We start from the raw sequence: 27,886 nt of genomic DNA, 5'->3' as shown, positions 1-27,886 counted from the left end.
ACCAGGAAGTATCTCAGAAGAGTACAAAGTTTCTCTGTTCAAACTAGTCTATGGACATACAGTACGAGGACCTTCATCCTTGCTGTGTGATCATTTGGAGGAGAGAGTCACTGAGCCAGAGATGAGGTCAGTGTATGAGTAGCCTATGTGATCAACCTACAGGAAAGGCTGGAAGAAACCTGCAAGATGGCATTAACTGTTTTACGGTATGCACAGGAGACGGTGAAACACTACTATGATGTCAGAACTAGGGACATGTACCTGAAGGTAGGGGATGCTGTTTTGCTGTTATTGCCCACTGACTGTAACAAGTTACTCCTACAGTGGAAAGGACCATACAGAGTGGTGGAATGTTCCAACAAGTTGAACTATATCACTGATGTCAGTGGGATCCATAGGAAATTCTATATTAACATGTTTAAAAGATACTTTCAGAGAACACCCAAACTCCTGCAGCAGGCCACTGTTTCTGTGTTGGAGTGTGAGGATGAGAGACAGGGGGGCATCAGTGTGTTGCCAAGTACCTGCCAGAAACAGAGTTGGCATGATGGTATTGTACAGTCAGTGTGAAGCTAAACCCAGAAAGACAAACTACAGTGAGAGAAATATTGCAGTTGTATTCAGATGTGCATATGAACATCCCAGGTAAAACCAGTGTTGTTCAGCATAACATTAATTTGCTGTGGCCAGAGACTGTATGATTGAGGCCTTGCCCTATACATTACAACTTAGAAAGCAAAGTAGAGGAGGAACTTAAGACTATGCTAAGCTCTGGTATAATAGAACCTTCGGAATCGCCCTATTCATCACCTATGCCAGTGGTGCCAAAAAAGGATGGGAGCTATAGGCTGCATCTGGATTTTAGAAAACTGAATAACCTAATCAGTTTTGATGCAGAGCCTTTGAGTGACCCTGAAAGGATCTTTGCCAGAATAGGGCATGGTAAATACTTTTTTAAAACTGATCTAACCAAGGGATACTGGCAGATTCCTCTTGTTGAGCACAGCAAGCAATACACAGCCTTCAGCACACATATGGGATTGTTGCAGTTCACTGTACTTACCTTTGGAATAAAGATTGTGCCTGTGGTGTTCAGTCGTCGAATGAGAAAGATCTTGGGTGATGTGGCTTATGTTGAGACCTTTTTAGATGATATCTTGGTACATATTTAAAAAAGATAAAAAATAAAAAATTAAAGCCATGTGGGAAGAACACTGCATGGTGTTGCAGAACGTGTTCTGTAGATTGCGCCAGGCTAATCTGATGGCATGGCCCACAAAGTGCGAGTTTGGTAAGGAGACTGTAGAGTGCCTAGGGCATGTTACTGGACAAGGATGCTTAAAGCTGATGCTGGGAAAGATTAATTTCATATTGGAAGCATCTCCACCTACCACTAAAAAAGAAATCCGTTCTTTCCTAGGCTTATCAGGATGTTACCGCAGATTTATTCCTAACTATGCTACAATTGCATCCCCATTAACAGAGCTCACTAAGAAGACCCCCATGAACAAAGCAAAGTGGGAGAAGGAGCATCAAGAAGCATTCAATAAACTTAAAGGAGAACTCACGAAAGAACGTATACTTAAACTAGCAGACTGATCTAATCCGTTTATACTTCATACAGATGCATCTGACAGAGGACTGGGAGCAGTTCTGCTCCAAGAGCATAATGGAGTGAAGTGGCTTTCGTGCTGTTTCAGTAGGAAGTTGTCTCATGCCGAGCTGATATACTTCGTAGTAGAGAAGGAGTTGGTTGTGGTCGTCTGGTCAATGGGGAAATTTATCAGTATCTCTGTGGAAGAGAGTTTACACATACTAGAGACAGACCATCGGCCTCATACATATTTGGATACTGCTAAGGATTTAAACCGATGTCTGATGAGATGGGCTCTTAAACTCCAGGAATTTACCTTTACAGTAAACTACATCAAGGGAACTGATAATGTTGGTGTGAATTTTTTAAGCTGCAATAGTTAATGGAAAAAAAGGATGCAATTTTTTTCTTTTAAGTTGGGAGGTATTGTTAGGAAGCAAAATTGCCCATTAATTAGCAAGGTGCAATAAGTTAAGGTGTATGTTTGGAAAAAAAATTTCCTATTACTTCTGAGATTCAAGACACTGAAACTTGTTCAGAGCAGCTCTTTCTCCTTGAAACGATTTTCCGGAGGTATGGTCGGGATATTGGCACGAGATGAGGACAGATGAGCATCAGCCACAATCGGAGTGAGACTAGCAGTGTTGATCACCATGCCCTCAGCCACACCTCCCAGCCAGCCTTCCACTGTGATTGGCCCCAGTGTAGGAGGACGGAACCAATGGATAAGGCTTAGGGGGGAGGGGCATGGATTGTGCTGTGGCACCTGGTGTGTATGGGCGTGTGCTCACTGGTGCTGAAGGGTTGAGTGTCGCCACAGGGTTGTTGTGAGTGGAACCCTGAGGACTGTGTGGAGTCCCGAGGAATTAGTGTTTGGCGCTCTGAGGACTGTGTGGAGTCCAAGGATAGAGCCCTGAGGATTTAAGTGTTTGCCAAGGAGTTGTGTATTGTGTATGGGATATTGTGTATTTTGGATAATGTGACATAGATGTTTGTTAATGTGTAAATACATTCATATATAAAAGTTGCTTGATACTCTATTGGCCTACAGTCATAAGGTCATATTCCCAAGAACCCTACAATGGTGAAGAGTTTGAAAGAGTACAACAGGGAAGAAAGGTTGCTGGTTCTTTGAAAGCAGTGATATGGAACAAGGAAGTGAGCATGGAAGTAAAAAAGTTGCTGCTTGACAATATTGTGATACCAACCCTAACATATGGCAGTGAAGCATGGACCTTGTTGGAGGGACACGAGTCAAGAGTGAGAGCAGTGGAAACGAGTTATTTGAGAGGAGCACGTGAAGTTACGTGGAGAGACATACTAACAAATGAGGATGTGAAGGAGAGTTGTGGTGTGGATGTGGATGTGATAGAAAGCATTAGGAGAAATGCATTGAGGTGATTTGACCATGTGGAGAGGATGAAGAGTAAGAGACTAACGAGGAGAGTTTATGCGAGTGAGATGGAGGAGGGAGAGGGAGGGGGAGGGGGAGGCCGAGGATGATATGGAGGGATGGAGTGGAGAGGTATATGAGCAGGACAGTGAAATGGTGGGGGACAGAGTGACATGGAGGCGATTTGTTTGTGGCCACCTCTTACGGGATTGAAGTGTCTGGCAATACTGTACATAGATAGATAGACCAAAAATTGTGGGAGTGATTGATCAAGCACCACTTGAAGAGGAGTTGCTGCTGCTGCATACTGTGTGGTTGGTGTACACTGGCCCTGCAGCATAAGAGAGGGTGCCTAGCATCCCTGGCCTTCCCTCCAAAAGCTCCACTGTCTGACCACATACACACACATCTATCCCACTTAGAATAAAGAAAACTTTATTTTTTTGTAGGATTTTGTTAAAACATTCATTCATTCATTCATTCACCATCTAATCCAGTGTTGCCCCATGAGAGGCTTAGGAGCCCGGGGCTAAGCAAGTTGGTCCTGACATTCAAGGTGAGAGTGACCAGTCTCACTTAACCCTGAGTGGCATTATGTGAGCAATAAACCCCAACCACCGCTTGGATATGAGCCTGCACTGGCTCAATCCAACTGGAGTGTCTCAATTACCCACAAAACCACCAGGCACTATAATTTGGTTATATGGTTACCACCCAGCATGGGAAATGGTTTCTGGGGTACAGGAAACCATTTGGGTTGTCATTCAGTGTAGAGTCACCTGTCGACAGAAGGAAGAGGAAAGAATGAAGGAAAGTAAGACAGAAGAGGAAGGAAGGAAGGAAGAGAGGAAAGGGCAGGCACCCAAGAGCAGCACTGCATCAAGTGAGTGGATGGTGAGTGCCCCCACCTACCACTATTTTGCTAAAACAAATGGTCATAATTCAACATGGCTGAAATTACGGGATGTAAAATGTTCTGTTTACACTTGATCAGCTGGCCACCCGTGCACGCACATCACTCACTGTCTGCCTCATGTTTCTTACCTCAGTGCCACCACTCACTATGTACTTTTTCTTCCTTCAGCGAAGTTTTTCATTGAAACGGTGATCATAAATCAACACAGCTATAATTATGGGACATGAAATGGTCTGTTTGCACTTGTTCAACTTGTGCCACCCCCCCCCCCATACACACACACATACACACGCACACTATTCCTCTCAACTCTCACCTCATTACCACCACTCACTGTGTGATTTTTCATCTTTCAGCTACTGTATGTTTTTCATTCCTTTATGCTATCAGAATAGTTTTTCACTGACTAATAGGTAGATAAGTCGTCATCTGAAGGTGCTTACCTCAGCTCAGCGCAATTTTGTCTTCTGATACTATTTCACCAGTGGACAGCAGTGCAAAGCATTTCTTCCACATAATTAATACATAATGCACATCTAAAATTAAATATTTGTTTTCCAAACAATAAATACTTTCATGTCATGTTCTTTGTCCAAAATTTAGCATCTTAAAAAAAAAAAAAAAAAAAAAAAAAATCATAAACACTCAAACCCACCTGATGGTAATGATGATGATGGGTGAGAGAATGATGTGATGTTCTTTTGCTACTGAGATGGGAAAGTGGCACTTATTTACCACTTCGTACACTCCAATTTTACACGTTTTTATGCTCAGTGATGTTCCTGGAGGTTGCAGTGTACTTCAGTGAATATTAGGTATGATCAGGAAGGGGTAAAAATGTTTCAAGAAGTCCAAAAGGGGCTCTTAGAGAAAATTTTGGGATTTCACCATACCAGTTGGTCATCTAAAAGGGTTTCAGTAGTGTGATTTCTACATTCTGATTTGCATGGTAAAATTCCCTGATACATAAGCCTTGCAAATTGAGGTGCTACTGTAGATTTATTATGTAGAATATGACATTCTTGTTATTTTTATCTTCTCATGGTTGGGACATTTCTAGTAATGTCAGGTAATTTTATTCAGGTGAGAGTGGGTCATAAAAGCTTTGGAAAATTAATACTGGTACCATTAACCTTCTTATGATTAGGACAACTGTAGTATTCCGAGAGTGTGACAGTCAATTTCTGCCAACAGGCTCAGTTGTCAGCATTGGAGGGGAACCTGGCAATGAAGGGGTGGAAGAGGAAGATAATTTGGTGCCAGCTGTGAGAAGTGGAGACCCAGCTGTATCCAACATGCAGTTGTACATCATCCTGGGTGCAGTCGTTGGTGTCCTTCTCCTCATTGTGGTTATTTCTGCTGCTGCTTATTCCTGCCGTCATTCCCACATCAGTGGTTAGTGCTGCTGCCCCACAGTGACACTTCATCCTTGCATTACAGTAGTGTTCTTCTCCCTTCCTTTTTTTTTGTGTGTGTGAGCTTATTCTTCCTGGACTGAAAGCATCATTGAAGCCCTGTCAAACAACAGGTTGTCTCCTGACTTGCTTGGCTAGTTGATTGTACAAAGTACAGCAAAACCTCAAGTTTCGTACCTGATGAACAATGAAAAGTACCACGAACCATGAAACTGCTGAAGTTTGGGCATTGATCCTATGGAAAATAGGCTAATTGGTTCCAGGTCCCATGCCAACTCCCCCTAAAACCCATTTATGCAGTGTAAAATGTACTGATCACACATGAAGAGAAATAGTGTTAATACAGAGTACATAATAGGCAAGGAAACTCACTTGGAAGGCTGGAGTGAGGTGCTTAATGGAAGGGATGGGGATGTAATTTCCAAGGCAGGTGGTGAGGCTACTTCTTCCTGTCACCTCTGGCACCTCCACCCTCCTCTGCCTCTCCATGCAACACATTCATCCCATGCTGCATCTCTTCTGTCTACTGCTCCTGCACAAACTCACAGAACTCCTTATCCTCGAGCAAGTCCATGATGGCATCTTCACTGGGATGTGCTCCATGCTCAGTTGCTCCAGCTGCTTAAACAGGGCCTTCCACCTCTTTCACTTCCTGGGGTCTGCTGAGGTAGCAGGTTATCAGAGCTTGCTGTCTTGCATTCACTTTCTCACTGAACACAGTGTTTATCAGCTTTGCTAAAGCAGAAACATGGAACAGGCACTCATGCTTGCTAGCAAACTCTGCTAGGTTGACATCCTCTTGCAAATTTGCGAGAGTGAGCAGCCACGATGAAGGTGATGATGATGTTGGAGTTTTGTTGTGCTGCTGTACTGGTTGCTTCTGTTCCATATTGTCCTTCTCCGACTCCAACATTTCTGCAACAGACACTGTTGGTGTGTGCCCGATCCGTGCATTCAGTTTGTTTATGTTTTTTTCAACGTGAACAGAGAGGTTTTCACACAAAACGTGGTGTTGGAGAATATTTTCAGGCCACTGCTAACCCTGAAATCGCGAACAAAAATGTCGCTAAACTTGGGACCCCATTGTAGTTGCCTCTGTGATAAATATTTATCCCCGACAGATTTAATTGTCAAAGTAATACAGTACTTTCATTTATACTGTGCTGCCTTCACTGAACACAATACTTTCTCTGTGTCTGTCAGAGTACCCATTTCCTCTGCCTTAACCTCTAGGCTGTGTAACACTTAATCTGCTTTGGTCCAGGTGTGATAGTGCCCACATTAATTTGGGTGAGGGAAAGGAATAGCATGTATCTCAAAAAGCAAGAGTAAGAGTAGTGGAAATTAGGCTGCTAAGGAGTACTGATATATGTGGACTCTATAGGCTGGATAGGTTAAGAAATAAACAGATTAATGGAAAATGTGGAACAAAAAAATATTGTTCAGATAGTGGGAGTGTGCTTAGATGATATAGACTTAGAGAGGGTGTTAATATAAATAAGGTAATTGAAAAGTTGTGTATAAGTGAGTGTGAGGGCAGAGGAGGTGTAAAAGACCAAAAGGTGATGAATGGATATGGTAAGTAAATGTTTAACCCTTTCACATCGGGTGGCACGTCGACATGCCACTAAGCATATGTCTTTAGCCACTGGGTGGCACTTACAAGCAAGTCCCGGTTAACGAGCAACCACTTAACGAGAATTTGCAAATATGAGGTCTTGAAATTTGTGCCACTGCCTGTTTAATGAGTAGGTAAAATCCCCCAAAATCCCAACGTACAAGAATCGATACAAGGGTCGCACTGCAGCTGTCCTGTATTTCTTGTATATTAACCCTTCATTCCTGCTTAAAATTGTCTGTCACAGGTGTTGGTGGTCAGTGGAGGTTACTTGGCTGGTTGTTCACCCCATCCGTATCTTACCTGTAATTTATGTTATTCTGCATATATTAATGCTGTTTTTATATTTCAGGTGTATTACCCTCATGTGTTAACCCCTTATTCCAGCTTAAAATGATCAGAAAATCAGTTTTGGTGGTTTTGGGGGAGGTTGCTCAGAGGCTTTGCTCCCTAACCCTATTTTTTCCATAAGTTCTTCACTTTGTCTAACGAGAATTCGGCTGACGAGTAAAATCCTTGCTGCCAATTAGCTCATAGACCCGCCTGTATATGTGATTTGGGCTTTTTATATTTTGTGCACCAGCAGTGGGGGCCCAATAGTGGTTCAGTATCAGGAGGTAGCAAGACTGAGGTGTTGCCATCATGGGAGGACTATTTTATTGTCAATTATTTTCGTCACGTACCAGAAGTACATCGAGGCATGCGGCATGAGATGTTTTGCTGTCGCAGCAGCCTACCTGGATCTGATGGAAGCAATGTTTAATGACTCAGATTATGTTGTCAGATGAAAGTGAGAGTGAAAATGAAGGTGCTGTTATAAAAGAAAAAAAAAAGAAAACCAGCTTTGAGTTTACCATTATACCAAATGGCATATTTGGCAGTGGAGGAGCTCCAACCTTGCAGGTTTTGACAGCTCACCACACAGATAATTATTTTTATTTTTTTACGTTATCATCATCATCATCATCATCATCATCATCATCATCATCATCTAATCCTGTGTTGCCTTATGAGAAGCATAGGAGCCTGGGGCTATACAAGTTGGTCCTGACATTTAAGATGAGAGTGACCAGCCTCCCTCATCTCTAAATGGCATTATGTGAGAAATAAACTCCAACCGTCCCTTGGATATAAACCTGCACAGGCTTAATCCGATTGGAGCACGTTAATTCCCCACTAAACCACTAGGTGCCATAATTTGGTTATATGGTTACCACTGAGCATAAATGATTGCCTGGTGTACATGAAACCATTTGGCTTGTCACTCAGTGTAGACTCACCCATAGACAGAAGGAAGAGGAAAGAATAAAGGAAAAAAAGACAGAAGAGGAAGGAAGGAAAGAAGGAAGGAAGCAAGGGTTGGTTTTTTGGTGTGGATTATAAGGAGTGGTTGGGGTTTATTGCTCACATAATGCCACTTGGGGATGAGTGAAACTGGTCACTCTCATCTTAAATGTCAGGACCAACTTGCCTAGCCCCAGGCACCCACGCTCCTCATGGGGTAACACAGAGTTAGGTGATGATGATGATGATATTTTATCAAAACAATTCATCATCATCATCATCATTATTATCATCATCATGTGGACCTCCTTTCCCACCCTAAGGCAGGATGAGGAGTAGCAATGTCTAGACAGCCCAAGTTTGCCTACTCCAACGGGCCACGCTTCCATTCACTCGTCATTCAATCCCCCGGAATCTTGGCTCTGTCTGATATGCCAGAAACATTCACCACATTCTGTAGCTTCATATAAATGTATCCAATGGAGTCAGTCTGGATGCTGTCATGTTAAAAGGGGTGCCAAATCCCTGATCATGCACTACTGTTCACAACATTCATCCAGTCAGCTCGATCTCTTGTCAGGCCCCTAGCCTCACTGACTTCCTTACCTCTCTTCCTCACACACTCATCCACCATATCCCACCACCTTCTCCTTGGCCTACCTCACCTCCTCCCTCCTTCAGATATGCTAAGATATATCTTCTTCACCACTCTGTTGTTATCCCTTCTCTCCACATGACCGTATCATCACAGTACACTTTCTTCGATTCTGGTGGCCACAGAATTCTTCACTCTGCATCCTTCATGAATCGCATTATTTTATGTTTTATCTATTCTCTGTACTCCACATACATTCCTCAGCAGTCCCATCACTGCTCTCATTCTTGACTTTTCATTTTCATGCCACACCATAGTGTCATTTCCATATATTAAAGTTGGCACTAACACTCCTTCATGTAAGCCTTGCAAAGCTGCAACACTCAAGCCTCTGTTTCTTATCAAGGCCTTCATAGCACCAGCTACTTTTCTTCTTTGTGTCACTCTACTTTCCACTTCTTTGGCACATTTTCCTTTCTTTTCTGTCATTGTACCCAGGTATTTGAACTCTCTCACTAATTCCAGTCTCCTCATTCTCTGTAACGTCACACAGGGAGTCACCTTCTCTCTCAGTAACCATTACTTTACCCTTTTCAACATTTACTCTCAAGGCACGATGCTCAGACATAAGCAAAACTCCGAACTAAGCTACCAAGTTCTTGTCTGGTATTTGCAAGTAGTACTGCATCATCAGCATACAACAAATTTGAGATATTCCATCCATCACCATTCATTACCAATACCATCCCTTCCTCCATTACTCGTGTTTTTACATCTTTCATCACCCCATCCATATATATATTGAACAACCATGGGGGTATTACCCAACTTTGTCACACACCGCTCGCTGGTGCAGTGGTAACGTTCTCGCTTGCCAACTGGTGGACGGGAGTTCGCGCCTCGCTCAGGTCGCGAAAAGTTTCACTGACGAAGTGGGTGGTTACTGTCCCCCTTGAGCAAGGGGACGGGTGTGTGGGTGTGTGAAGGTCACAGCCTTGCCCTTAGATCGGACTATATGAGCTCTCAGCTCCCTTCCGGGAGGGTAAAAGCTGACGATCACGACCATCAAGTGATCCTGACCGACCCGGTGAATTACACCCGCACTGATCATAATCCATTAACATAGATTCCCATTTACCCTCACAAATGCCTCACTACCATCATAAAAACTCTTGACGGCATCTAGCAGCTTAACATGTACACTGTACTTGCACAAAAACCTTCCACAATCCTTCTCTGCCTACTTTGTCGTATGTTTTTTTCAGATCCATGAATGCCATAAACACCTTATGCTCCTTCACACAAGCCTTCTCCACTATCTGTTTTACTGCATAAATTTGATCCACGCATCCTCTGCCGCTCCTAAAGCCACGCTGTTCATCACTTACTAGGACTTCTGATATCTCTCTTACTTTCTCTATAATAATTCTTTCATATACATTTCCTACCTCGCACAATAAACTTATGCCACGATAATTCGTGCACTCACTTCTCTCACCTTTATTTTTGTACAGGGGTACGGTCACAGCCTTTTTCCACTCTGCTGACACAGTTTCACTCATCCATGGATTCTTACATATCTCCAATAAGCACTTCATTCTGCTGTCTCCACTATACTTAATCATCTTTCCATACACCTCATCAACCCCAGCTGCTTTCCCATTTTTCAGGCGCTTCACAGTGTTCATCACCTGTGCAAGTGTCACGTTTCCTGGCAGTGCATTCCTTCTCTGCACACCCCCAAAACCAATAATGTTTACAGCGGCTCTGCTTTCTCTGTTCCCATTCATCAGGCTTTCAAAATATTCTTTCCATCTGGTCCTTACTTCATCCCCATGGGTTAATAATCTACCACTTACATCCTTCACACTTTCACATTTCTTTCCACTGTCACTTCTACATTTCCACACCTCTTTCCAGAATAACTTCTTATTTTCAGAGTAATTTGCATTCATTTTTCTTTCTAGATCATTATTTACCTCTTTCCTTCTCCTCTTCACTAGTTTCTTTATGTGCATCTTGCTCTCAATATATTCAGTATTTCAATTGAACCCCTGTCCTGTAACGACTCTAGCCACTTCTTCCTTTTTTCCTCCACAGCTCTCTTAACCTTTTCATCCCACCATGCCGTACCTTTCGTCTTTGTTGTTACTCTTGCCACACCACACACTGCTTTAGCATTCCTAACTAAGCAGTGCCTATATGCATTCCACAGGCTGTCCAGATCCATTTTCATTCCAAGTCACTGATTCTAACTCCTCCCCTACTTTGGTCCTATATTCATATGGCATTTCTTTGATCCTTAGCTTCTCGACTTACAGTCGTTCTCCCTGAATGTTCTTCTCTCTCGTGGTCCACCTCACTCCTCTCAGCTTGATCGTGCATACTATAATCGTATGATCTGACAGACCTCCACATCTTCTTTTCACGTCCCTCATATCAGCAACCATTCCCAGCATCAACCTCTCGATGAGCACATAATCAATCAGACTCCTATTAACATGATCCCCATTCTTTCTATACCATGTATATTTCTGTGCATCTTTGTGTTTTAAATACGAGTTGCAAATGCACAACCTCTTTTCCTGACAAATATCCTTCAGTAGCTTCCCATTATTTCTCCTGGTACTGTGCTCCATTACAACCCCTTATGCCATCCTGAGGACCAGTGCCTACTCTTCCATTCATATCGCCCATTACGATCATTTTATGGCTCCTGGGCATTTCTCCCACTGCTTCATCCAGCTCATCCCAAAACCTGTTTTTCTCTGTCTCACTCCTGTCATCGCATGGTGTATACACTACAGTCACTGCCACTTTGACCTTCTCAAACTTGAACTTGACATACAGTACTTACATCTCAATCTGACACCTTTGTAATCTCTCATTCCACTCTGCCACACTTCATTCATCAACAAAGCAACTTCGTCCTTGCATCTTCCTTGCCCAAAATAATTCTCTTTTTATAATTCAAACCCTCTGTGTGTGGGACATCCAGGAAAAAAAAAATGAAGTGGAAGAGTTTAATAAGGTATGGTAGTTGAGGAGGAACAAGTATTGATGAAGGATGGAAATGATATTTGTGTGGAGATGGACATGACAAGGGTTACATCCATTGTTTGTTGTTGTTGTTTTTTTTCTCTTGCAGTTGTTGCTCTGGTGTTTGTCCCAGACATTGTTAAGCATGCTTTATGTGGATCAAGACTCTGAGATTAAGCTTAGAGGCTTGAATCAGGTTCATGCTGCTTGCTTGCTATGGAGTTCTGAGTGTATGCTAACCAACATTGAGAAGCAGCTCAGAACTTCTGAACAGTGGAGAGTGACTCATTTTGCACTGATATTAAAAAACAGACTGTGAGAAAATGAGCCTTTAGGTATGTGGGGGGTCATCCCCTCCCCCCCTCTCGCTACTGGCCTGTGATTGATGAATGATTGGATTTGTATTTTATTCCAGTAGGCACTCAGTTTACAGATCAGGTACTTTAGAGCTCTACAGTTCCATCTCTAGTTCCCATCAGCACATTTATTAATGGGAGATAAGGTTAGGATGATGATGATAATTTGTCACCACTACCACCCAAAACATTGAAACAGATTTTCCTGCAGTGCCAGAATACATTATATTACTGTAACTCCAGAATTATATCAAGCAAGACACTCATTTTCTCCACACTCTGTAACACCTCATAATTTATAAATATCCTTGTAGCTGGGTCACCATATTCTCAGTTAAGTACACTAAATGATATCAAAGGTACAGTACAGGATGCTGAAACATCATATCCTCCCCTGCCCAGACGAAATGAGAACCCACCCAGAATACTACCTATGCAAGATGCTTAAGTAGCCTTTTAATATCTGACATGTCAAGTCTTTTGTTGATTAACTAATTTTGATTGTTCAGACAGACTTCTTCCAAACTGTTGTGGGTGGTTGAAAATAAGATTCGATTGATCTGATGCATCATGGCACTCACTTTTTGCATTGCTAAAAAATAGCCACAGGGAACCATAAAGGGATCTTTGGTTGCCAGGTTCCAGTTTCATTTGACAAAGTCCCTAGAAGTACATGGTATCCCAGAATCACAATTTGGTACCCTGTGGCAGTTGTTTAGTGGTTGAAATGTGATTTCCATGATGCATCAGGTCCCTTGATTCTTTTTGCTTTCTCCTGCACAAATCAGTTTAGAAAAACTTGGCCTGAAACGAGAGAAATTGCCTAATCAGCATAAGATTTACATGCATGATGTCAAAAGCTACGGTTAACATCATTGGGTGGATTCTAATTCCTTCAAGGCAGGAGAAGGATAAGGTGTTTGAATGCCCTATATGCTTATAGATTATGGTACTTATGCAAGTCTTCCAATCAGATGACAACACTTTTCTTATTGACAACACTTCACATTGTAAATAATATTGCAGACTGAGTCATTGTGCAGGTTGGGTATGGGAATCACATGCCAGAAGGGGGAATCATCACTGAGAACAATTGCTTGTGGAGATGCAAATGTTCAGCATTATTGGAATCACTTGACTTATTCAGTTGAACTGTTTGGTAGGGAGGACAAATAGTCACAGAACTGTAGTTTTTGTTGGTGAAACTTGTCAGCAAATAAAAGTTGCAAAATAAAATATTGCAGGCCACAAAGTGGTGGAGAGTGAATGCCTCTTGTACTCTGTTTTCTAAAAATGTATGTATACTATACTGATGATTAATAGTACTTGCAGGAACCAGAAAATATAACCCAGTGCATGATTTTAGGGTAACAAAAGTAAAACTTCACCATGCAAACATACCCTCAAATCAGTATTGGGTATCATATCTTGGAGATTATATCCAGCAGTATTTTATGGTTCAAGTGTAATACAGTCTATCCAAAAGCATCCATCTGAACTCAAGACTTCACATCCTGACACTTTCCACCCACATCTTCTCCTTCTGGTGTTCTTCAGTGTCTTGTAATAAAGTGCTATACAGTATATCTCTATGATCTTTTCGTCATATGGTTCCGTACATCTTTTTGTTACAGTATTACTGTGTCTTTTCAGTATTGATGACTTGCCTCTTTTCATGATTAAATATATTATCTTGCTTTCATGCCTCCATAAGGAAAAGAACACTCATAAGGTAAAGTCTACTGGTAGTTTAAGTATTGAAATAATAGTTCCTCCTTAACAAAAATTGCATCTGGCATCTGCAGGGATTATATAGCCTGCCTTGCTGAGTGTGGTCTACCATAGCACTGGGAGAACATGGAGAATCAGTGAGATGCCAGATGCTACACTCTACAGGTGCTCCTATAATACTTTGAAATACCCTGTACTAGTTTTCAAATGAAGCATCCACTGAGTCTTAATTTTGTTTTTTAGAAAGACTTCAGTGCAGGTAAGCAGTGCACCTAGCATTATGCTGAATATTTTGTACTGTGCTTTGCAAATAACAGAGAAATTATGTTCCCTCTCTCTTCCCCATGGCTTGTGTTCAGTAGCTATACAGTACTTTGGTAATACATCATTCTTGGATTCCTGTCCAGTACCATGTTATCAGATACAGTATCTTGTTTCTGAATCTGTGATCAGAATGTCTGTTTCTGAGTAATATTTAATATCTTGTTACTGTAATTTGTTCAGTTTGGTGTAGTACATTTTTTTTTCTATTTTCAACAGTTTTTATTAGCTTCAGGGGAGAATTATCTTTGTGAAGGGGTTATTAAGGATGTACCAGGTATCTAACCTTTTTGCTTATAAACATAGCCTGAGCTGAGTAGAACTGTTTTTTGATAAGTACTGTATACAATAAAAAATGCTTCATCAAATACCTGTGGGAAGTGGACCCAGGCACTACAGTTTGAGCACATGATGTATGGAAGCATGCTCCTGAATGGCTCTGATACATCAGATCATAAAAGAGAATAACTTTGGTCTGAGCCTTCTGTGAGGATACAAAGATTTTCATGAGGATTCTTAAGAATAGAATTGTGGCTCTTTGCTTTCTGACACCTTATTTCACAAAGGAAATGGATTTACGACAAGAGGGCTTTGTCACCTTAACTCAGGAAACATTGTTATATGAACTGAGTTTCAGCATATGTACCTAGTGAAGGAGACAAATAAGTCTCCTCCACATCACCCTGTCCCCTGCCATTTCACTGCCCTGCTCCCAGCTCACCCCCCCCCCCTTTCCCTCTTGTACCTCTCCACTCCATCCCTCCATCTCATCCTTGGCCTCTCCCTCCCTCCCTCTCTCCCCTTCCACCTCATTCACATACACTCTCCTCATCAGTCTCTCACTCTGCTTCCTCTCCACATGGCCAAACCACCTCAGTGTGTTTCTCCTAATGCTTCCTATCACATCCACATCCACACCACAACGCTCCTTCACATCCTCATTTGTTAGTCTGTCTCTCCATGTGACTCCACATGCTCCTCTCAAATAACTCATTTCCACTGCCCTCACTCTTGACTTGTGTCCCTCCAACAATGTCCAAGCTTCACTTCCATACATTAGAGTTGGTATCACAATATTGTCATGAAGTAACTTTTTCACTTCCATGCTCACTTCCCTGTTTCTTATCACTGCTTTCAAGGAACCAGCAGCCTTTCTTCCTTGTTGTGCCCTTTCAAGCACTTCACCCTCCAAACTTCCATCCTTACTCATCACACTATCTAAATACTTAAACATACTCACATTTTCCACATCCGCCTCATCCAACCTCGCTGTACATTCACTGACTTCACTTCTCTCGAAGACCATCACTCTATTATTCCCTACATTCACCTTTAGATTCCGTTTCTTACACACTCTCCGAAACTCATCCATCAAGCCTTGCAGCTCCCCTTTGTCTTCACTTAACAACACAGTATCATCTGCAAACAACAGTACAGGGAGTTTCCAAACACTGCCCTCTCCCATTAGGGCCACTCCAACATCCACTGCCCCACCTTGTATCTCTTTTATAACCCCATCCATATACAGATTGAACAACCATGGAGACATGACACATCCCTGTTTCAACCCAACGATCAAGTAGAAAAATTCACTCAATTCACTATCCACACACATTGCAGCCTTAGCCCCCTCATACATACTCTTCACAGCATTCAACAACTTCCCATCTACTCCATATATTCTTAATACTTTCCACAATCCTTGTCTATCCACCATGTCATATGCTTTCTCCATCAGAAGACAATTTCTTACAATATAAAATCTAATGTGTTTCACACCATAGGTGACCATCATCCACTCACTTGTTGCAGTGCTGCCTACTTCTTCTTAAGGTGACTTTACACTGCATGGCAAGTCTGATGGTTTCCTGTAACCCAGGAAACCATGTATATGCTGGGTGATAACTGTATAACCAATAAGCGTGGCGATGTGGAACCTATTATGGTTCCCCTGTTAACTGGGTAGAGAGACGCAAATGCAGCATCTGTCCAGGAACGAAACCTCCACACTCTTCCCTGTGCCTTACTGTGGTGAAGCACTATCCACCACAAGGGAACATTGGCTCTCAGCACAGGATGGCTCTAGAGGAGCAATTGCTTACCTGCAGTTGATGAGTCTGTTTGATTGGTAAGACAGACTGGGATAACTCTACAGCACCACAGGAGAGAAGGATACTCTCTTCATTTGTGCCACCCCTCAGTTTGCTGTTTCCACTATAGGAAAACACTGTAGGGTTTACATACTGAAGAAAGGCAGGGAGTGTAACCAAGTGAAGTTCATTTGACATTTTGTATGTTAGATAACGGTTGATCCATTTGGGATGTAAGTTAAAACTAGGGAGAGGTCTTGCTTCTTAGGTAACTGAATATAAAGTGGTTTAAAACATGTTGAATTTCGTGGAGTTTAGCAACTGCCACATCTGGTAACAGCTGTTAGGTTATCAAGATGTTACTCATATCCTTTATATATGAAAAGAGCCAAATTTGAGATATATGCTGGGTCCGTGTAGGTGCCACGGTAGTTCATCTCAGCAAGAAAATGATCCGTGCAGATGCTTTAATGGGCTCTTGGTGGGATAAGAACCTGTTTTTACACTTGAAATGAATCATTTTATTGTTAATCCCTTCAGCCTGATAATGTGTTTTATTGACTTATTACTGCCTATTGACTTATTGCTGCCTTTGGGGAGATCTCTTGTGGTGAGGAGGTAAATGGAGGCTTCATCCAACCTCTTGAGTTTGAAAAGTCTCACCAAAGCTGAATAAAACTGTCTGAAGATAACAAGATTTTAATTAAAAATATATCGGCTTGGAGGGGTGAATATCAGGTGAACCACTGTTACTGGTAATAATTTATGAAACTTGTTAATAAGTTGTTGTAACTAAGTGCTTTTCATTGCAAATGTGCTCCAGAACTTGTTTTTGTTTTGGACGGAGGTAACATCCTTCTTAAATTCTGTAATGGCACAATATCTTCAGCATTTTTAGATTTATTACAATTGTTCTTATACTGTATTCATTCATCTGCCCAAGTTAGCTTCTTTCTTGCTTTTCATAGCTGCTGGGAAATTTCATAATGTGCTTTTTTATTTAAAAAACATTCCTCTTATGTTATTTATGGATGTGCTTTTCAAGTTTTAAGTACTGCACTCCAAATTAGTGTTGGTTTCTCTGGAGGACTAGTTACTGTGGAGTTTTCATAAAATTCAGTTTAACAGTTTTCCCCCAAATTTTGCATATCATCTATATTTCTCATTTTTCCTTAGTTTGAAAGTCCTCTCAAAAGGAAGTGGTGGTAATTGTATGGTTATGAAACTAAAAACAATGAGGCAGACATAAACCACAAAATTCTTACAGTTTCACCCTTACCAAGCACCTGAACACTTTCTTAAAATAATTTTGTCCTTCCAGACAACACAAGATCAGCCAAATATGAGGATACTTCACTGCACATCCACCGAGAAGCATCAACCTATTCACTACCAGACGATCACCATAGGAATGGCCAGCGGCATAATGGCTATCTCCCACACCAGGGCATCACAATCACATCACAAGACAGTGACAAGGTAGAGTTCAGGGGTGGAAAGTATTAGGTCTGCTGGTCTATTTTGTGGCAAAGAAGAACTGGGTGTGTTGAAATAAGTGGGTTGATTGGTTGGCTTCTGTTTAGATCTACATTCCAGAACAGTGACTATAAAATTAGGGATGTGGAAAGGAGTGGTTGGGGTTCATTGCTCATGTAATGCCACTCAGGGATGAGTGAGGCTGGCCACCCTCATCTTAATTGTCAGGACCAACTTGCCTAGCCCCGGGCTCCTACACTCCTCATAGGGCAACACAGGATTGGATGATGGATGGGCGGATGGATGGAAACTGGAGGTTTGATTTGGCTGTTGAATTTATATCCCAAGAGAGTGGCATGGTAAATTCCAGGGTGTGAGTAGGAATGACTTTGTTGGATTGTCAACTGGTAAAGTTTGGGATGTGGGAAGGAATGGGTTGGTTGGTTTGTTTCTTTTGTTATTTGTTATGAGTGTGCATCTTACTGTTTGTTGTATTTGCACTCTAACAGGATGTACCTAAATTGGGTTTACATCTGAAGGACTTGCAGGGATTTATTATTCATATAGTGTCACATGAGTGGTCACTTTAGCCTCAGCAAGAGTGTCAGTCAGTCCCTTACACTCCTGATGGGAAAATCAAGGATTGGATGATAGATCAGATAGATAAAATATATAGTACAGGTATAACACAAGGGAAATAGTGCTCCATGTTTACAGAACTGCACAAGAATAACTGGCATCTGTCTGTTATTGAGATAACCAGTGTTGTTTATAGTTTTTGTGTAGTTTGATGGACATTTTAATATTTTGTGTATTTGCATGTGTTAAGAGTTTAACGCTGTATGGTATTGAGACGTGGGCAGTAAAGGAAAAGGATATTCATAGGCTCAAGTGTACAGAAATGGCAATGATTTAATGGATGTGTTAGCATGTCCTTGAATGAGAGGCCCTGGGTGGGGGCCAGGTTTGCAATTAAAGAGTTGAGAGGAAAGATGGGACCGGAGTGTATTGGTTTTGTGATGAGGAGGGGTAGATTGAGATGGTTTGGGCATGTGGAGAGGATGGAGGATGACAATTGGGTGCAGAAAATGAGAAGTGTGAACATTGGTGGTAGTGTTGCGATGGGCAGACCGAAAAAAAACCTGGGATGAAGTCACAGAGTGTGACCTCAGGGAGAAGGGACTGAATTGGGCGGCCACCAGAGATTGAGCAGTTTGGAGATCTGCCATTGGCTGACCAAGGCTGACATATGCAAGAATGCTGCAGCCTTTATAAATGTCAGGAAACAGTATGGTAACCAGATGATGCCTGGTGGTTTAGTGGGTTACAGTACTCCAGGTGGATGGAGCCTGTGATGGTTTCCATGTGAGGGATGGTTGGGATTTCATGCCCACATAATGTAACTCGGGGGCAATTGATGCTGGTTACTCTTACCTTAAATTGTAGGACTGGGTAGCCTAGCCATGGACCCTTACAATCCTGTTTATATGGGTAAAAAAGGGAATGGATGATGGATGGATGAATTTGTATTTGTACTGTTTAGAGTCAGTGTAATTGTCCCAGATTTGCAGAACTGCAAATTGCACAAGAATGACAAAATTTGCCTATGCTTTTGATTTAGTCTCATATACAGTAGCCATTTGCAGTGAGTAGTGCTTGTGATTGTTTAGTACTATACAGTAATGCAGTATCTTTTAACCTGTCATCTGGAGATGTTGCCAGTTGGTCTGCTGTTTGTGAGCATAGTTATTTCATAAGTTGTACATTAATTTTTATGCTCTCTTTCTCAATAATGTTTTATTTATGTGATTGCTTGTTAATGTAGTTTTATTTAAGTTTGTTTGCTAAATAATTTACAGTGTTATGTAATGTAAGAAAACTCTGGCATGTTTTGGATATCTCTGAGTTGGCAACTGTTGCTTCTCCTAGAATGTAGATCATTCTAGAACAGCGTTTCCCAACCTGTGGGGCGCGCCCCCCTGGGGAGGCATTTGAGATTGCTAGGGGGGGCGTGGGGTAATCAGAGTTCAACATAGCATTAGGCCATTCAAATGCATATAGGGTATTCCCAAAGATATGTATGAATAAGAAACTTTGATAGGAAAACTTCACAATCATCATTTCAAGCAATCACATGTAGTGTTGCCATCTAGCATCTTAAGCATCCATATGGAACAGATAAAAGCATCGTTGTTTAGGCGTCAAAGGGTGGCCCGGGTGGGGGGCATCATGAATGCAGTCCTGACCAAAGGGGAGCGCAGTGCTAAAAAGAATTGGAACCCCTGTTCTAGAACAACGCATGCTTATACAAGGATGGGGAAAAGACTAGAGGAAGTTCAGTCAGTTTTCAGTTCAGTTTGAGTGTAGTGCAGTGTCAGTGAAGTTGGTATATCATTGGTACTTGTGCAAATAATGAAGTGTTGTTGGCAAACAGTGATGTGTTATTGCTGTTTGTATTTTCGGTGCTTTTGAAAATAGTGAAGCTGGAAAGGTATCTGTCTATAGCCAGACGCCATAATCCTGTTAGGGGTGGCCATTTGTCTTTGAGTTAGTTGTTTTACGGGGAAGGGCTCTAACCCTCCGCCAACCTACTTGCTGACATGTAGGGAACACGGATGGGTTGGTTATATGGTTACCACCCAATATTGTAAATGGTTTCCTGGCTTACAGGAAACCATTAGGCTTGTCACTCAATGTAAAGCCACCTGAAAAGGAAAGAAGAGTAAGAAAAAGTGACAAGAATGATGGGAGAAGTAGGAAGAGAGAAGGGCAGACACAGAAAAAGAATGATAAATGTGAAGGAAGAAGTAGGCATCACTAAATCAAGTTAATGGATGATGGTGAGAAATAGGAAGAGAGGAGGACAGACACAGAAGAAGAATGATAAAGGCGAAGGAAGAAGTAGGGAGCACTACATCAAGTGAGTGGATGATGCGGAGGAAGAGAGGAGGACAGACAGAGAAAAAGAATGATAAGGATGAAGAAAGAAGTGGGTGGATGATGGTCACCACCACCTACCACCAAGTTGGAAAGCATTAAGTGTAATTATTCAGAAAATAATGTCAGTGAACTTAAGAAGCCAGGGTTTATTTTCACCTCGGCTGATCTTGCGTGTTTTACACCGAAAGGCTGACCATAGGAAGAACAACTCACTGGACAATGTCCTTCCTATACTGATCTGCTGCTGTTGAAGCATGTGCCTGTGTGGGGTGGGTACCAAACACTGGTGTCAGGGATGTGGATTAAGTACTGCAGTGAGTCACAACTTTGACATGGAGCAAGGGGTTGTGCAGACAAGGTCCCAAGCTGGACAGGACAACGAGGTGTCAGTGGCTGCAATCATGAAGCTATAGCAAGCACGAAGTGTCCAACTACAGGCACTGAATGAGGGACAGAAAGAACTCAAAGAACTATTACAGGCACAAAGGGTACAATTGAAGGCACGGAGTGAACGACTAGAGGCAGAACATGAAGAACAAAAAGAATGATATGAACAACTTCAAGAGGAGTTACAGTAGCAACAGAGTGCATTGCACCTAAGGATGCAAGGACAGCTAGATGCTTTCATGGGGGAGTGAAGGAAGAAAAGCAACAACTTAAGGAGGAAGTAGATGCCAAGCTAGAGCAGCAGAAGTATGGGAAGGCAGTGCAGCTTGCTACTAGCTTCAAGGGTGTTGCAATGGAAATTCTGGGCCAGATGTCAGTAGAGGAGAGGATGCAGATGGAGGATGCAGATTTACAACCAGTGCTAGAGTGGCTGCAGCAGAGTACAATACGACCATTTTGGGAAGAAGTTTCCAGATTAAGCCCTGCAACCAAGAGTTACTGGAGTCACTGGGACCTTCTTCGTCTGAACAGCGGACTTCTGGAGCATCAGTGGGAGACACCTGATGGCCTCAGTGAGTACTGGCAGCTGGTGGTTCCAAAGAAAATAAGGTCTGGAATCTTGGATGAGTCTCATAACCAGATCACTAGTGGGCATCTGGGAGTGAAGAAAACTCTAAGTCAGTTGCATCAGAGGTTCTACTGGATTGGCCTGCGTCAGGATATTGAAGAGTGGTGTTGGGCTTGTGATGTATGTTGCGCTAAGAAGGAACCCAAGAAACGTGGTTGCATCCCTCTTCAGCTGTACCAAGTGGGTGCACTGGTGGGAAGTCATGGTGGACATTGCTGGACCTTTGCCACTCAATGAAAGAGGAAACCAGTATATATGTGTTGCCATGAACTACCTGACAAAGTCACCAGAAGCCTATGCTATCCCCAATCAAGAGGTTACTGCTGTTGCTCAGGTGTTGGTTGACCAGTTTTTTTGTCGTTTTGGGATGCCACAAGAGCTACATTCAGACCAAGGTAGAAACTTCGAGTTTGCTGTGTTCCGCGAGTGCTGCAAGTTACTGGGGATCAAGAAGGCCAGGATGACCCCACTAAGGCCACAGTCGGATGGGATGGTGGAGAAATTCAACTGGATCCTGGGACAAGAACTGGCCAAGTACTGCATAGAGGGACAAACAGAATGGGACCAGAAATTATCTGCATTGTTGGTGAGATATAGAAATGCATCCCATGAGTCTACTGGCTACACCTTTAAACTGATGTTGGGCCATGAGTTACACATACCCGTTGACTTATTAATGGAAAGACCACCTGGTGAAGAGCTGCCTACAGACACCTTCAGCTATGCGAAGCACCTTCAGGAAAGGCTGGCTGAGGTACATTATCAAGTGCAAGGAACCCTTAATTTTTCTGAAGAAGTGATGAAAGGCAAGTACTGTATGACGCCAAGGCAAGTGAAGTGAGCTTCAAGGATGGTGACAGGGTTTGGTTATACAATCCTCAGCGGAAGAAGGGACAGTCACCAAAGCTGCAAAGCCAGAGGAACGGGCCTTACATTGTGTTGGACTGCTTATCAAGACATAATGTATCGGATTAGGGGAGGCAGGAAGTCTCGCCCAAAAGTGGTACACATGAATTGTCTAAGAGAATACCATGGGCAAGGACAGTACAGCTGGGATGTCTCTGAGGAATCGTGCTCTCCCGCGGCCGAGGATGTTGAGGAGGACCAAGGAGCTGAAGTGCAAGAGGATGATGGCGGTTTCCCAAGAGAAAAAGTGAATCAAGAAGAGGACCAAGACCTTCCAGGAAGAGTGGACCGTGTGGAGGAGCAAGGACGTCGTCGGAAGCGGCATATAAGAAGACCTGATAAGTTGTAGGAGTACTTTGTGTAAAATTAAATGTTTAGTTTGGATTAAGGACTATGTTTGTATACACTGTGTAGTTTTGTCAGGATGACAAAAGGATTAGGGAGGGGGTAGTGTTGAGAAGCTGGATTGCTAGCTACATTTTTCAGGAGAATTCCCGATGTTTACCATAGTTTGGGTACGAGTCAGAGTTGCCAGTTAGCCTGCTGTTTGTGAGTGTAGTTATTTTGTAAGTTGTGCATTAATTTTTATGCTCTCTTTCTGAATAATGTTTTATTTATGTGATTGCTTGTTAATGTAATTTAAGTTTGTTTGCTAAATTATTTACAGTGTTATATAATGTACGAAAACTCTGGCATGTTTTGGGTATCTCTGAGTTGGCAATTGTTGCTTCTCCTAGAATGTAGATCATTCTAGAAAAATGCAAGCTTATATTAGGATGGGGAAGAGACTTGAGAAAGTTCAGTTGGTTTTCAGTTCAGTTTGAGTGCAGTGCAGTATCAGTGAAGTTGGTATATCATCAGTACGTGTGAAAATGGTGAAGTGTTGTTGGCAAACAGGGAAGTGTTCTTGCCGTTTGTATCTTCGGTGCTTCTGAAAATAGTGAAGTGAAGTTGGAAAGCTAAGTGCAATTATTCAGAAAATAAAGACAGTGAACATATGAAGCCAGTGTTTATTTTCGCCTCAGTTGATCTTGTGTGCTGTACACGAAAAGGCTGACCATAGGAAGAGCAACTGACTGGGCAATGTCCTTCCTATACTGATTTGCTGCTGTTGGAGCCTGTGGCAGTGTAGGACGGGGACATAACACAAGGTTAACATGAGGTTGAGTGATGATGGAAAATGATTATGATTTTTTTTCTTCTACAATTGTAGCATGTGCATTTTTTTTTTTTTTTTTTTTTTTTTCCCATAATGTAACTGTTTGCAGTTATTAAGTTAGCTGCTAGGATTGGCTTTGGGAAGCATTGCCATAAGAGTGATGCTGAATGTAGTGGCAGTGTTGGTAGTAAGTCAGAACAGTAATTGCACTCTTGCAGGAGAGTCAGTTACTTGTACATAAAGTCAGAATTCAAGCCCAAACTATTACACAGCCAAAAGACTTATTATACATCATTAAATTCTTTTTGCATAACAGTTTCTAGCAATTGTTGGGAAGTAAATTTCAAGTTATGGTGCATGTTAAGTATCCAACTAGAGTAAAACTTCAGCAGTACCATGGCAGACTTCAGCTTGGGGATCAATAAACCCCATCATCCTAGTGACATTATCATCTTTTTATTGAGGTATGACTAGACAATATTTCTTCAACATGAGGAAAACCTGTAGCAGTGAAAGAGTTATGAAGGCAATATCTAACCCCTTCACTCTGAAAAATCTCCCTTAAGCTGCCAGAGCTTGTGAAAAAAGAATTGCCTGGGATGATGTTCAGGGAAAGATGGATCTGAGTGTGTTTAATACTGTACTATTTTTAACTGTTGCCTTTTCACCCTCAGGTTGCCATGGAAAGCTCCCTCATAGAGAATAACAATCACAATATCCAGAATGTTGAAAGATGCTACTCATCACCAGCCAGAAGAATAGCAAGTGAAGATGGCAATGAGCTCAAGACTGTGGCACTAGTAAGAAACTCTCGCAGTAATACTGATGTGGGTAATAGAGAGGCATCCAGAACTTAACATACATACTGCCTCAGGGTTGAAGTCACTGGGGAACTATTGAAAGTAGTGTAAGAAGACTTTGAGGGGAATTTGGTACAAAGTGACTGTGAGAATCTATGTGGATGTGGAAAATGAGAATCCTTTGTGTTTGTGCTATGTAAATATCGAGGACGTTTTATGTTAGTGTCTGGTTACTGTAAATTTGTGTACATAGGAAAATGATGATGCAGTGTGCAAACAATGTGCACAAGAGAATGCAGCACTAAAACAACCAGTTTCTGTTTAAATCTCAGTGAAGAAAAAATAATTTAATTGAAGCATTTCTATTGTAAAAGAAACCTATTGAGGATAAGTGCTGATGAGGAGCCTACACATTGTAGCACTGTGCTGCCAGGATGGAGTGAAGCAGATGCGATATCCACCTGGGATCAAGCTCATCATGTTACCCTGTTACTCACCTTGGAGAAAGACCCTTGCCCGACCCTGGTGGGGTGCTGTCAATTATAAGGGGATGCCAGTTCCCTTCGCAGAGTACGAGGGCTGTCCAGAAAGAAAATGAACTTTTTAAATAGCTCAGCAACAAGTTGGCTTAACATGATTACGATGCGAGTTCTGTGTTTTGGTGGCATTGAGCTTTAGTTTAACTCTAGCCACATCACATAACGTCACTTGGTCATCAGGGTATATGCACTTGAATGAACGTGTGTTTAGTTCGCTTGATGATTTGTTGCAAGTTGAACAATGAAGGATCTTGAGGAGAAACATGTTTGCATGAAATTCTGTTTTAAACTGGGAAATCTTTTACGGAAAAGGCTTATGGGGAAGATTGTTTAAGCCATACACAGTGTCACGTGTAGTTCTAGTTGTTCAAATCGGGAAGAACATCCCCCTAAGATGATCCCAAATCTGGACTGCCTTCCACGTCAAGAGACAGTGATCACAAGAAAGTGTGTGCTGTGATCTATGAAGATTGTAGCCTGACTATCTGTGAAGTTTCCAAAGAAGTAGGCATCTGTTAAAGTTTGTGCCACACAATTTTAACCAAAAAACTGAAGATGCATCGTGTTGCCACAAAATTTGTGCTGCATCTGCTAACAGATGAGCAAAAAGAGAACCATGTCACAGTCAGGCAGGAGCTGTTTGATTGTACCAATGCTGATGAAAACTTCTTGAAATACAGTACCAGTATGTCATAATAGGTGATGAAACATGGGTACAGCTCCAGTGTTGAAACAAAAAGTGGTCGTCACAGTGGGTTGGAACATCATCTCATGACCAAAAACTATGTCAAATTGGCCAAATCTGAAGGTGATGTTAATTGTCCCTTTTTATTGGAAGGGTGTCATTCATCATGAATTTATTCATGTGGTTAGACAGTCAGTAAAGTTTTACTTGGATTTCCTGAAGTGTTTGAGGGAGGCAGTGTGAAGGAAGAGGCCTAAAGCATGGACAAACAGACCTGGATGCTGCATGACGATAATGCACCTGCTCACTCGTCACTCCTTATCTTTAAATTTTGGGGGAAGCACGAGATGACTGTCGTCCCCCAGCCACCTTACTCTCTGGGTTTGGCCCCTGTGGAATTGAAATTCACATTGAAAGCTCACCTATTTCAGACAACAGAAAAAATAGAAGAAAATTTGCCAGGTGCACTAAACACACGTTCATTCAAGCGAGTGTACGAGTACCTCAATGACTAAGTGATAGAGCAAGATGCGGCTAGTGTTAGACTAAAGCTCAGAGTCACCGTCACACAGTGCTTCCATTGCGATCATACTAAGCTGGTTAGTTGGTGCGCAGTTTATTTATTTATTTTTTTATTTATTTATTTATTTATTTTTTTTTTTGACATCTCAAATATACCGGTACTGTATTGTACCTGTAGGATGACCCCACAGAAGCACATCCTTACATCTAGTTGACAGGTCTGCTTTGCCAGACAGACTGAGGTTAAGCAGCAACAACAATAATTCAAGCTAGGTTTTGTAGATACCTTGAAAGCTTACAAGAATGAAATATCTCAGTAAAAACTTGTTCTCAAAAGGTGTGTGGATAGTGTTATCAGCATTCTTTGCCCAGTAAGCAGAAACATTTTTACTTAAGTCTTTTTAGATTTTAATTAAAGCCCATGGAATTACCTGATTGCCAGTATGTGATATTAGGTTTAAGTACAGTACATTTTTTATTACAAATGAAAATTGTTAGAATAATATACCTGTAATATGAATAATACGTTTGATGTAAATTTGTATACCCATGTACAAAGTTTTGTAATTTGGTACAATACTGTAAATTTTTTCCAGGTAGCAACAGTAATTCATACCTAGCAGTCCACTTATTGAAGTGCATTTATAAAGTAGACACTGATACATCCTACATGGATATGTATATACTTTTTTTTTATGGTGTAGAGCTTTATTACTGACAGTAATATGGAAAACAGACAAACATTTTTGGGTGTTAACTTCCTCAAGCATTTTAACATGACTTGTTTCCTGTTCCACTGTGCATCATAAAACTCTTTGTTTCCTGTTCCACTTTGCATCATAAGCCTCTTGACAAAGGAAAAGTTAGCAAGGGATTAGCAATGTATTTAAATTATTATATTTGGACGTTATCTTTCATCATCATCATTATCATCATCCAGACCTTTTCTTATGTAAAGATAAGGTAGAGTAGGGTTCATATAGGGAAAAAAAGGAAAAAAGAAAAGAAAAGCAGCTCCATACTTCCCCTCAGGGTCATGGAAGAGACACCAATAGCTACAAGCTCAGTTCTTAGGCAGTGCTGGAATTTTAAAGTTTTTATTCTTTTTCTCAAAAAACAATCATGAGTGCTTTTCCCTTTTTGTGACAATTCTTTGGTACCTGCAGTGAGATCAGGTGGGGGCTTTGCTGTGTATAATTGTAAAGCATTAATCCTATCATTCTTGTACAATTTTTTGATACCTAGTGGTTGTACTTTCCCTTCCTTCTTAACTTCCATATGCCCCTCCTCCTCCTCCTTCTCTTTATTGTCCTTTCATCCCTCCTCCTCCTCCTGCATATTTTGAAGTCATGTCTCTTTTCCACATCCTCCTTATTCTGCTTATCTTATTATTATGTCACATCTTATCCACTATCTTCCTCTCCTCATCTTTCTTATGCATCTCTCCCTCCTTGTTCCCCTCCTTATCATATCATATCTCTCCTTCTCTTCC

At 41.7% G+C, this 27,886-nt stretch overlaps 1 protein-coding gene across 1 annotated transcript in view; it reads left to right on the top strand.

Annotated features, from left to right (window-relative positions):
- Positions 1 to 26,437, top strand: part of LOC145414064 (interference hedgehog-like) — a 217,295-nt gene extending 190,858 nt beyond the window's left edge. The window contains exons 14-16 of the mRNA XM_080283628.1: positions 5,098 to 5,298; positions 17,674 to 17,831; positions 24,523 to 26,437. Coding sequence (XP_080139754.1) covers positions 5,098 to 5,298; positions 17,674 to 17,831; positions 24,523 to 24,705 — 542 coding nt within the window. The 3' untranslated portion in view covers positions 24,706 to 26,437. The remainder of the gene's footprint in view (positions 1 to 5,097; positions 5,299 to 17,673; positions 17,832 to 24,522) is intronic.
- Positions 26,438 to 27,886: the final 1,449 nt, after the last annotated feature.

Source organism: Coenobita brevimanus, chromosome 98 (genome assembly GCF_032717465.1).
Source record: "Coenobita brevimanus isolate Jiangsu-jjx chromosome 98, ASM3271746v2, whole genome shotgun sequence".
NCBI classification, from domain to species: domain Eukaryota; kingdom Metazoa; phylum Arthropoda; class Malacostraca; order Decapoda; family Coenobitidae; genus Coenobita; species Coenobita brevimanus.
Note: the sequence above shows the minus strand (reverse complement) of the source record. Positions and strands in the feature narration are given on the sequence as shown.